Below are 12,394 nucleotides of genomic sequence, written 5' to 3'. Positions count from 1 at the left end.
GCCAGTTTTCCCAAGAGGCTTTTATAGGCTCCGTAAGTCAAGTTTGATTCTTTAAAGGAAAGCACACCATTCCAGCCTAAGCCTTGAAAAATAACCAGTTTCTCCAGTTGTGTCCTATTATAAATGAAAACAGATTCTTATTGTACTTATACGCAAATAACTGTATTGCCATAAGTTAAGAATACAAATAGTTTCCAATAGTTTCCCAATTCTGGAAAAATCAGAGAGAACAAGAATATGCTCCAAATTTTGTTCATAGGAGTATACTTTACTCAATTGTTAAAAGTTGTAAATAGCTTAAAAGTTTTCCTGACTCTGAAAAACAAAACAAAGGATGAGCAGGTTTTAAACAAAAAAAGTTAAAAAGATTACTTCAGACTTCTATTAGTTTAGTCCATGCAGTTAATTCCTGTTCTGCTTAATATTCATGAACATTTCAGCTCTCCATGAGTCCTGAAAGTTTTTCCTCTATTCTGATGTCACAATCTCCAAAGTTATCAGAAACCTGCATTCAGGAGCACCTGTAAGGGTTTTATAGCTGATTATAAAACCCCTTTCTAAAGAGGACCAAAATAAGACAATTTTCTGTGGATGACAAAATGTTTTAGGGCAGCCATAGTCAAAGACATAATTGACAAGGAAATTTGTTATGTCTGTGGCACACAATAATTTAACATAATTATAATTATTACTGATAATGTACATTAAGTCATATCAGAATTATGGAAGTTTCTCATAATTTTGGAACACATACCAATGCCATATTTATATAAATACAGCCCAAAGAAAACTAAACATCATTTTATATTTGACAATGCTTTCTGCATAATTTTTATACCAAAGTCAAATATGTCATTTTTGGACTTTAGGGAATCTAATATCTTAAAGGATTAATTAGGTAAGAAAAAGACATAATTTATAATTTGATTTGGAAAGCTTGTCAAATATCCAAGGTTTAAAACACTTGATATCACAAAATAGGATCACAAGTCATTGTAAAATAAGTCATTTCATTTAACCAAAATAACACAAGGATTAAAAAAAAAAAAATGATAACACAAGGATTAAAAAAAAAAAAACCAAAAAGATTTTTTTAAAAAAAGGCAATACCTTCATTCTTTGGGAAAGGAGACTTAATTTTCCAAACAATAAGCCTGAATAAGAACAGCATGAAGCCAATTAAATTTGATTTTCAAAATTTTATAAACTATAAAATTTTAATTTTGACCATAAGATAAAACTTCCATAAGCCTTTTATAAGCTTTATAACCTTTACTAAGGAGTCAGTTAATGCTTCAAGAAAACCTAATCAGGCACAGGGGCCCATGTGCTCATCTTACATCAGTGTGTCTTGACATTGAGGATTAATTTGTAGAGAAACTGAACTTATCTCTCAGAATCAATTCCTACAGTCTCATACACCCACCTGTCCTATGACAGTTCCTGGGCCTTGAGGAGTTTAATAGCTTTAATTTCTGGCCCAGTGTCTCAAGAATGCAGTTTATTTTGATTGGCATCTTTTACCGGGCCTGAAGATGGGGTTTAATTGCTGTCAGTGTTTAAAATTTAACAGGACTTGGTGTCTTTTTTAGACACAAAAGTCAAAGGCCTGTAACTTAATGTCACAAGTACTTTAAAAGCACATACAGAGAGCTACATGCATGTAATAACCTCAATTTAAAAAAAGGCTTTAATCTCAGTTTTTTCCTAAGCAAACCAAAACTTAATGTGACAACTTGAAAATACAAGTTTTCTTTAATCCTCTCCTTGTGACTTATGCAGACCATTCATTACATGCTTGGACTTTCTGGTTTGTCCTGAACATCCCTCTTTCTTAAACAACCAGTCATTCTACTCTAGGACTAAATTCTTTCTCATATGAAGAATCTCATACAAAATTATTTATTTGAAATTATTTCTTTTTAAGCTTTCTTACCAAAAAAAATTATTTTTACAACTTTCTCTACATCTCTCTTATTTCCTGGTTTGTTTTATACATGACCTTTAAATAAGCTTTGAATTAGACAAAAATTGTTCACCCTTTTTTAAAAGGACACTTTCTTTTTGAAAGAATGTTTTCCTACAAATATATTTTTATTGGAAAATACCCAAATAATGAAATATCTATTATTTACTATAACTTTAGATTCTCAATTATGACCTGTTTGTCTACAATCATTTATCCCATTACATTTACCTAATTATTTTAATTGTTTACCTAGATTATTTATGAAAACTGTGATAGCCATCATGTGAAGTTTTGGAACCACCATTGCAAAATTATAACTGAAACAGTGAAAAAGATTTGACCTAATTGACTCCATCTTGCTAACCTCCAAGCTGTACTTGTTCATTCCTGGGTGTAGGACAAACTAACTTTGGGACCTTAGCTTATAGTTTAGCTTTAAAACAAAGACAGTAATAGTCCTTTCTCAAAACAAACCTCAGTCCCTGTGGACTAAACTGCCCAAAGCCACAAGATTAAAAGTTACAATAATCCCTGCCTTTTTTTGTTTTCCATTTGCTTGGTAGGTCTTCCTCCATCCCTTTATTTTGAGCCTATGTGTGTCTCTGCATGTGAGATGGCTCTCCTGAATACAGCAAACTGATGGGTCTTGACTCTTTATCCAATTTGCCAGTCTGTGTCTTTTAATTGGACCATTTAGTCCGTTTACATTTAAGGTTAATATTGTTATGTGTGAACTTGATCCTGTCATTATGATGTTAGCTGGTTGTTCTGCCCATTAGTTGATGCAGTTTCTTCCTGGCATCGATGGACTTTACATTTTGGCATGTGTTTGCAATGGCTGGTACTGGTTGTTCCTTTCCATGTTTAGTGCTTCCTTCAGGATCTCTTGTAGGGCAGGCCTGGTGGTGACAAAATCTCTAAGCATTTGCTTGTCTGTAAAGGATTTTATTTCTCCTTCCCTTATGAAACTTAGTTTGGCTGGATATGAAATTCTGGGTTGAAAATTCTGTTCTTTAAGAGTGTTGAATATTGACCCCTACTCTCTTCTGGCTTGTAGAGTTTCTGCCGAGAGATCTGCTGTTAGACTGATGGGCTTCCCTTTGTGGGTAACCCGACCTTTCTCTCTGGCTGCCCTTAAGATTTTTTCCTTCATTTCAACTTTGGTGAATCTGGCAATTATGTGTCTTGGAGTTGCTCTTCTAGAGGAGTATCTTTGTGGCATTCTCTGTGTTTCCTGAATTTGAATGTTAGCCTGCCTTGCTAGGTTGGAGAAGTTCTCCTGGATGATATGCTGCAGAGTGTTTTCCAACTTGGTTCCATTCTCCCTGTCACTTTCAGGTACACCAATCAGATTTAGATTTGGTCTTTTCACATAATCCCATATATCTTGGAGGCTTTGTTCATTTCTTTTTACTCTTTTTTCTCTACACTTCTCTTCTCGCTTCATTTCATTCGTTCAATCTTCAGTCGCTGATAATCTTTCTTCCAGTTGATCGAGTCGGTTACTGAAGCTTGTGCATTTGTCATGTAGTCCTCGTGTCATGGTTTTCATCTCTATCCATTCTTTTAAGGTCTTCTGTGCATTGATTATTCTAGTTATCCATTCATCCATTCCTTTTTCAAGGTTTTTAGTTTCTTTGCGCTGGGTACGTAGTTCCTCCTTTAGCTCTGAGAAGTTTGATCGACTGAAGCCTTCTTCTCTCAACTCATCAAAGTCATTCTCCATCCAGCTTTGTTCCATTGCTGGCGATGACCTGTGTTCCTTTGGAGGGGGAGATGGGCTCTGATTTTTTGTATTTCCAGCTTTTCTGCATTGCTTTTTCCCCATCTTTGTGGTTTTATCTGCCTTTGGTCTTTGATGATGGTGACATCCTGATGGGGTTTTGGTGTGGGTGTCATTTCTGTTTCTTAGTTTTCCTTCTAACAGTCAGGACCCTCAGCTGCAGGTCTGTTGGAGTTTGCTTGAGGTCCACTCCAGACCCTGTTTGCCTGGGTATCAGCAGTGGAGGCTGCAGAAGATAGACTATTGCTGAACAGTGAGTGTTGCTGTCTGATTCTTGCTCTGGAAGCTTCGTCTCACAGGTGTACCTAGCCATGTGAGGTGTGAGATGTCAGTCTGCACCTAGTGGGGGATGTCTCCCAGTTAGGCTACTCAGGGGTCAGGGACCCACTTGAGCAGTCAGTCTGTCCATTCTCAGATCTCAACCTCCATGCTGGGAGAATCACTGCTCTCTTCAAAGCTGTCAGACAGGGACATTTACCTCTGCTGAAGTTTCTGCTGCTTTTTGTTTAGCTATGCCCGGTCCCCAGAGGTGGAATCTACAGAGGCAGGCAGGCCTCCTTGAGCTGCAGTGGGCTCCACCCAATTTGAGCTTCCTGGTGGCTTTATCTACTTAAACCTCAGCAATGGTGGGTGCCCCTCCCCCAGCCTGGCTGCCACCTTGCAGTTACATCTCAGACTGCTGTGCTAGCAATGAAGGGAGGCTCCATGGGCGTGGGACCCTCCGGGCCAAGTGTGGCATATAATCTCCTTGTGTGTCGTTTGCTAAGACCCTTGGTAAAGCGCAGTATTAGGGTGGGAGTTACCTGATTTTCCAGGTGTTGTATGTCTCAATTTCCTTTGGCTAGGAAAAGGAATTCCCTTCCCCCTTCACTTCCCAGGTGAGGCAATGCCTCGCGCTGCTTCAGTTCTCGCTGGTTGGGCTGCACCCTTGAACCAGCACCGACTGTCTGACACGCCCCAGTGAGATGAACCCGGTACCTCAGTTGAAAAGGCAGAAATCACCTGTCTTCTGTGTCATTCATGCTGGGAGCTGGAGGCTGGAGCTATTCCTATTCGGCCATCTTGGGCACACCCCAGATTTTCAGGATCTTGATAACCTGTTTCATAACCTTAGGTAGTTGTCAGCTAAGTAGCCTTAAATTTGCATATTAAAGGAAACAACTCAGGTGAAAATCAAATAGCAAAATTTGCATCATAAGATAGAGAGAAAAAGTCTAGAGGGAGATTAAAGATGAATGCCAAATCAAACGTAAAATTATAAAAATCTATCATAGGATTGCATAAGGAGACCAATTTTATTTAGAGATTACCTATCTATCTTTTAACCAGATCTCTGAACCCTGGGCAGAGCCCACACTGAATCCTGGGTTTCCAAAAAGGGAGAATTTTTGTGAGGCTAGACCATGTGATGTTTTTATGGTGCACTTTAAAAAATTTTTTTACACAAAGATATTTCTAAGTGTTTAAACTACACTTTTCTTTAAAAACTGAAGCTAAGCCTCTGTTGCAATAACTATTTTAGTCAATAAATCAGGTAACAATACAAAAGCAAGCAGTTTAAAAGCTGAGATGAACTTGTCTGTTTATACTCTTGAAGTTCCATAAGGAGAAACAGGTTTCTCCCTGAAAGGGAGTGTGATGCCTTCTCCATTTTCTTTAAGGAACCCCAGGCTATTATAAAGTATTTTTGGTCCCTCATGAAGCAGAGGGTGAAAGAGAAAGGAGAGACAGCAGAAGTAAAGGAAGAAAACAGAATCCAGTCAACTGAGAAGAAAAATTTTTTTTAAAAAGGGTGCTGGGCATGGTGGCTCATACCTATAATTCCAGCACTTTGAGAGGCCAAGGCAGGTGGATCAACTGAGGTCAGGAGTTCAAGACCAGCCTGGTTAACATGGTGAAACCCCATCTGTACTAAAAATACAAAAATTAGCTGGGCATGGTGGTGTGTGCCTGTAATCCCAGCTACTTGGGAGACTGAAGCAGGAGAATCCTTTGAACCCAGGAGGCTGAGGTTGCAGTGAGCCACGATCACACCACTGTACTCCAGCCTGGACAACAGAGCAAGACTCTGTCTCAAAAAAAAAACAAAAAAAAGGACAAGGTCCTAGGGGAGAAAAAAGAAATAAAACCATGAAGTCCTCTTAAATACAAACACATGCAAACGTACAGACCCACATCGTGGATGGTAGTTTTCAATTAAGCTGACTTTAACCATTGAGTTCCTTTAAAAAAAAAATACTCTTTAAATCTCATTTCCATATTTCACGAACTAGGACAAATTGCCGCTATTTCAGAAGTACCAAGTATCAAACCAGAAAGGGCTTGATTTAGTAACCAAACCTCAGGCTGTCATGGTGGGAAAAGAAAAGGCAGAACCTTAGCTATTGAAATGCAGCATGGGGTGACCGCCATTGCTTTCAGTTTGACCTGGCTAGCAAAAAGGTGGCTTTGTTATGTAAATAAAGCCCCTTAAGTAATCAAAATAAAAAATCTTTCCTTTTTTTTTTTTTTCCTTTTTCTGGCTGTTTTTCTCCCCCCACTATACCACCTTACCATACTACCTTTTTTGTGTGTGTCTATGAGAATTTAGCCACTTCAGAGGCCTTGTTCCCCATAATTTGGAACTTTCATTCGGATTTGATCAAGTTGGGTGAAGTTGGTTAAACCCAATGGGAAAAAGACTGAAACAATATCAAAAACAGAAACAATAAATAAAAAACCAGTTAAGCAAAACAAATGATTACACAACTTATATGATTACTGAATGCTCTAATGGTAAAGAGACATTAAGAGCAGCTGGTTGTTAATGTTAACTTTAGCCAAGACAAACCCCGATTTAGTTAGTTATCTAGGGGTGGGTGGGTCTCAGACTGAAGACTGCTGTCTATCCTAATGAAGCAGCCTTGTTGTCTGGGCTGATACCTGAGGTTCATTGTCTCATGCAGAGGAAATCAAGGACATGGACACACATGGAGCGAGGTTAAAAGCAGAGAATTAATAGGCAAAAGGAAAAGAGCTTTCTCCTGCAGAGAGAGGGGTCCCAAATGGGTTTCTGCTTCCTCAGTGAAATGCAGGAGGTTTTACAGATGAGCCTGAGGAGGTGGTGTTTGATTTACATAGGGCATGAAAGATTGCTTGGACCAGGTGTGCCATTTGCATAAGGGTGCAAAAAACTGGCCACCTCCACCCTAATCTTTTATTATGCAAATAGGTTATCTTCCTGGCCAGCACCATGTTGCCTGTGTCTTTACTGTACACATGGTGACAAAAGGGAAGATGGAGCCTCCACGTTGAACATACCTGGCTACCAGGTAGCCATTTTGTATTGGCACAGCTGCCAGCAGCAACCTGTGCAAGCTTCCAGCTTGCTTATCTATGTTTGCAGCTCAATTTTTCAGGCTGCTCTTCATTAGACAAAAAAAAAAAAAATGTTTCTCGGGCTGCTTTCTGTTAGAAGGGAAGCCTTGCTGAGGACTCTTTTACCCTCACTATCTGCCTAAATAACTTTTCTATCTTCTGTGTCACTAGGAGCAGGAAAAAAAAACTCATCTTCCCTTTTGGAAGGGAAACTCCGTAAAGGAGTTACCTGTGTTCCATCATCATGGAAGCAAGAAAACGTGTCTTCCTTGTATTGGAAGCAACTAAAACTCCAAAAAAAAGTTGTGACAGCAAAATAAACTTTAGATCTCAACCAGAATTGGGGAGATCAGGGATTCTCTGGAATGGGTGCTTCCAGGCCTCAGCAAATTGTCCTGTTGGTTTAAGCCACAAAGATAGCCCAAGACTCAACCAAGCACTGATAGCTTTGTCAAAGTTTAGGGACATCTCCACTCAGAATCCCTCTGTGGTTACCAAAATGTGAACCCTGAAAATTTGAGACAGGTCTCAGTTAATTTAGAAAGTATTTTGCCAAGGTTGAGGATGCACACCCATGACACAGCCTTGGGAGGTCTTGATGACATGTGCCCAAGGTGGTCAGAGCACAGTTTGGTTTTATACATCTTAGGGGGACATGAGACATGAATCAACATATGTAAGATGTTGGTTCGGTCTGGAAAGGTGGGACAACTCAAAGCAAGGAGGGGGCTTCCAGGTCATAGGTAGATAAGAGATAAATGGTTGCATTCTTTTGGGCTTCTGATTAGCCTCTCCAAAGCAGGCAATGAGATATGCATTTATCTCAGTGAGCAGATGTGTGAGAATGAGAGGCAGGTTTGCCCTAAGCAGTTCCCAGCTTGACTTTTCCCTCTAGCTTAGTGATTTTGGGACCCCGAGATATTTTCCTTTCACAATAGGAATGAATATGTTGCGATCATTGTCTTGATGACAAACATTCTGTCCCAAGATTTGTTGACACATGATGAATGTGCTGTGTATATTTAATCTTAATCCCAAGGAAAATATTAATTTTAACACTAATGACGATAAATGGGCATTGTACTCACATAGTGTTCTTACTCCCAGGGGCACAAAGCTCTTCACAATTATTTAGTCATTCTCATAGCAGTCCCATGAGGTGGGTGGCTGAGTGTTTCCTCTTGGGAAAAAAAAAGAAAAAAGGTTACTAATTGGATTTTCTTCTGTTCCACATTCTGTGTTCTAGAACCAAGTAGCTACCTTATAAAGACCATCTGTACATCCACTGTGAAATGGAGTTTCAAAATCACAAGCTTCTTTCACACATGAACACAAGTCTAGGAGCACATATGAAAGAGTAAAGTTGAAGGGAATTTGGATGATGGTTTGGCAAGATGCTGTAAGTGGATTAGGCAAGGCTGCTAAAGAGATACAGGAAATGGCTGTGTTAGTGCTTCGGACCGACCTCCGTTAGAAGTAGTAGTTCATGGTGTTGAAGGTTTGTTGTTGAAAATACCTTCCTGAGGCACCTCTTCATTGTGCTTATTCTTCCCACAACATTGTGCCTATTCTTCCCACAACATTGTGCCAAGACACTGTCAAGCCAGAGGGCCACTGGGCCTTTCTTATCCTGCTGTAATGTATTGATAGCTGGGGGCTCTGCAGAAGGACAAGAGAAAGGTGAGATGTTTATAATTCTCAGTAGCACCTTTTAGCTAGTCTCATGCTCCCTTATCCCCTATTTCTCTACCAGGCCAGCTTTCCATATGCTTTTGCTTTCTCAGAATCAGAGCCTGTGTGTGGACACATCTTGTCCCGGGAGCAGGGAAACAGTACAACCAAACCTCTCACTTTATCTAGTGACCAGCACATCCCACTCCTTCCTTTCACAATATGCCAATCAGTCTTCTTCAGTAGTCTTTCATCGTTTTAGCCCTGTCTCTTTGGTTAGACTGCAAGCTCTTTGGCTGAATGTTCAGGTCAGGTGTTTTTCACTCCTTTTAATTTCCCCCTACATAGCCCTCAGCACTGGGGCATTTAGGTGTACAGTAAACACTTGTGGCTTATTTGCCACCCATAATTGTAAACAGGCATTGCCTGTACATATTGACTGCCATTTTCACTTTTTTTTTCTTTCATTAAATAAAGGCTTAGCTGTCATCACTTTGAGTTTGTCCTCCTCAGTTTTCCCTGAAGTTACCCTGAAAGGGGGTGGGGGGCGCTTTAAAATGCAGTGGATTGTGCTTAAGTTGAGCAGTGTATCCAGGGAGGGGACTAATTACAAGGTTTGAAAACCTCATCAGGTGGCTGGCTTCTGTAGCAGGACTAAAAGACTGCTCTCCTAAATTGAGAACAGCTGGGGCTGTGTACGAGCAAGTATAAAAGAGGTGGCAGTGGCGCCCTGTGTCCTAAAGAAATGTGTGCTCTCTGGAACCTGTGAAGCTGAAGCCAAAGGTAGTTATCCTCATCAGTGTCGTGGTGGGTGAGTCCCCTGAGCTGGTCCTCTGGAGGCCCATTTCTATTGTTTGGTAGAAATTGTGGTGGCTGCATCAAAATGTCGTTAGTTACTAATTTATCATGCCAATTGTAGTGAGGTATTTTTATCCTTCAAATAAATTCTACTTGTTACCTGCGTGAGAGACATAGCTAAAGCTTGGTGTATCTTTTCAGAGTTATTTTGAAGACTGCCAGCTTTTCTTGTATATGACATGCATCTCTGAATATAAAAGGATAAACTGAGGCTGTGCCATTTTAAATATCTTGAATGTGGTGTTCTTGAATCTGTTCTTGAAAGCGAGCACTTAAAAAGACTTGTTTTTTAATTAGAAAATAGAAAATTGACTATTTTGACAAACGCAGAGAGTAACAATTATTCAATGCATATAAGCCACTTACCAGTTTTGTATTCTTTCTTTATGGCTCATAGAAAATACAGTCTTTGGAAGGATTGATGTGATCTCTGGGTAATTTCTAGCTTATTATGACTTCATGGTTAGCAACAAGTGATAGTGTCTGATGAAGTGTTTGCAATGTTGGGTCCTGATTTTTCTTTAAGGAAATTTAAAGGGAACTGATTGTTAAAATGTTCCTATTTCCTATTTCTACCAATACTAGCTCAAAAAGAGATGAGAATTCCAAGATAAAACAGTTCAGTATTTTGTAAATCAACTTGATCTCGGCAGCTTTAACTAGGTTCTGACATTATGTTTATAAAGCAAATGACTTTGGTATTTGTTTCCTTATTTTAAGAATTTTTTTTTTTGGATGGTTGATAATTGGACAAGCATAGTTTCTGAACATAATTTTGTTTTTCTTTTAGGTGGGATAGTAACATCTTTTTGAGGGAAGAATTGGCTTCCTTTCTTGAAAGTGGTGAAGGTACAGCATATAGTTGCATGGAAGGAACAGTAATCAGATGGCTACCTTCTACCTTTTGTGTTAGGAAACAAAGTCCATTGTAAGAGTCCATGTTGATCTTGGAAATAGAAGGATTGAAAAAAGCTAAATTTCCACAAAGAACAAGAACTTGACCATCTCCTTTTTGATCTGAAGACTAGGGGACAATGGATATCATAGAGACAGCAAAACTTGAAGAACATTTGGAAAATCAACCCAGTGATCCTACAAACACTTACACAAGACCCACTGAACCTGTTGAAGAAGAAAACAAAAATGGCAATGGTAAACCCAAGAGCTTATCCAGTGGGCTGCGAAAAGGCACCAAAAAGTACCCGGACTATATCCAAATTGCTATGCCCACTGAATCAAGGAACAAATTTCCACTAGAGTGGTGGAAAACGGGCATTGCCTTCATATATGCGGTTTTCAACCTCGTCTTGACAACCGTCATGATCACAGTTGTACATGAGAGGGTCCCTCCCAAGGAGCTTAGCCCTCCACTCCCAGACAAGTTTTTTGATTACATTGATAGGGTGAAATGGGCATTTTCTGTATCAGAAATAAATGGGATTATATTAGTTGGATTATGGATCACCCAGTGGCTGTTTCTGAGATACAAGTAAGTAAATCTAATGTTTTGGGGATTTGCCATGGGTTTGTTTTTGAGTGAATAGATGAGTAATTGAGATCATCTTTCCTTTTTATTCCAATAAATTCAGTCTTACCCAAACATTTGATGAAAGAAAGCAGTAGAAAGCTCTACCACATTGAATAAATTCAGTCACTATTCAGTAAGTGTTTGTTGAGCAACTGTGTATGAAAGTGGCAGTGTACGGCAGTACTGTGGTGGGTGACTCAGAGTTGATGAATTTAAGGTGCAGTTCCTGACTTCCAGCTATGGTATTTGTATGATAAATCAAGAGGCCTGGAAAGGAATAACATTCACTTCCATCATGTTTGTTATTTCAGGCTCTTGACAAGTGGGAAAAGGAATAGGTTGAGAAACTTTTTTCTCCATTACTCATAATGTGATGTCTGTATTGGTCTAGAGTCAATAGCCTGCTTTTAAGGTTTGCCTGGATTCAGTTCTCAAATTTTACATTTCTGTGGGACTGGGTGTGTGGGTGTGGTTTTGGTTTTTTGTTTGCTTGCTATCTAGTTACAAGAGTTTAAGAAACTGAGTTTAGAACTGAATCCATGCGGTTTTGATTTTTAGATTTCTAAAGTAAACTTGCCCTCTGGTTTTCCTTGGACATCACAAAGGAGCTCATGGTTCACTGGGTTCAGCCTCCTCATTTTTGGAATAGTAGGAAATCAAGAAGAAATAAGTCAGGTACTTTTGCTTTGAAGACACTTAAGAATTGGACATAGCCCTGAAGTGGTTATTTCTTCTTCTCTATGTGAATTCTGACTCCTAGTCCATAAAAACAAAGGCTCCTTAATTCCTCCTTTCCTCTCATTCATCATTTAGACATTTGTTTTCTACTGGGATGGTAGTGATTAAATCACTAAAATATGATTTTGATCAAAACACTGACCATAATATGGAGTTTAAAAATGTAATATATGCTAACTTGTATACAATCTGAAGATTCCAGGTCAAATAGGATTTCAGTATTCATGCCACAAGATCATTCTTAGAGAATTCTGGCTGTATTGTTTTTCAGTTGGTAACATTTTTCATTACTTGATCAATTATAGGACTCTCAATGTGGTATATCCACTCAGACCCTAACACTGTTACTGTTTTGTGATTAGAGAAATTCAAAGAGTTCCCCAAATGCAACTTTGCAGTCTTAAAACCTTATTCCACAAACTGCAGTCATTCCTAAGCATTTTCCTTAATATAACTCTTCATGTGTTTCCTTAATATGCTTAAGTAATAG

At 39.0% G+C, this 12,394-nt stretch overlaps 1 protein-coding gene and 1 long non-coding RNA gene across 14 annotated transcripts in view; one reads left to right on the top strand and one right to left on the bottom strand.

Annotated features, from left to right (window-relative positions):
* Positions 1-12,394, top strand: part of SGMS2 (sphingomyelin synthase 2) — a 91,080-nt gene that overhangs the window by 61,944 nt on the left and 16,742 nt on the right. For 11 of the 13 annotated variants that reach the window (XM_003899067.5, XM_017958930.3, XM_017958933.3 and 8 more), the window contains one exon: positions 10,429-11,127. In XM_003899067.5, the coding sequence (XP_003899116.1) occupies positions 10,673-11,127 (455 nt within the window). In that variant the 5' untranslated portion in view covers positions 10,429-10,672. Of the gene's footprint in view, positions 1-8,398; positions 8,790-10,428; positions 11,128-12,394 lie in introns of those variants that run through there. The other 2 variants (XM_003899066.5, XM_003899068.5) reach the window with 2 other exon arrangements.
* LOC110743387 lies at positions 6-10,429 on the bottom strand. The gene is made up of 4 exons (XR_004182734.1): positions 10,005-10,429; positions 8,198-8,768; positions 6,314-6,433; positions 6-114 (listed from the first exon to the last, which is right to left on the bottom strand). It is a non-coding gene; the product is annotated as an uncharacterized LOC110743387 (long non-coding RNA).

This window comes from Papio anubis, chromosome 3, assembly GCF_008728515.1.
Source record: "Papio anubis isolate 15944 chromosome 3, Panubis1.0, whole genome shotgun sequence".
NCBI lineage: Eukaryota > Metazoa > Chordata > Mammalia > Primates > Cercopithecidae > Papio > Papio anubis.
Note: the sequence above shows the minus strand (reverse complement) of the source record. Positions and strands in the feature narration are given on the sequence as shown.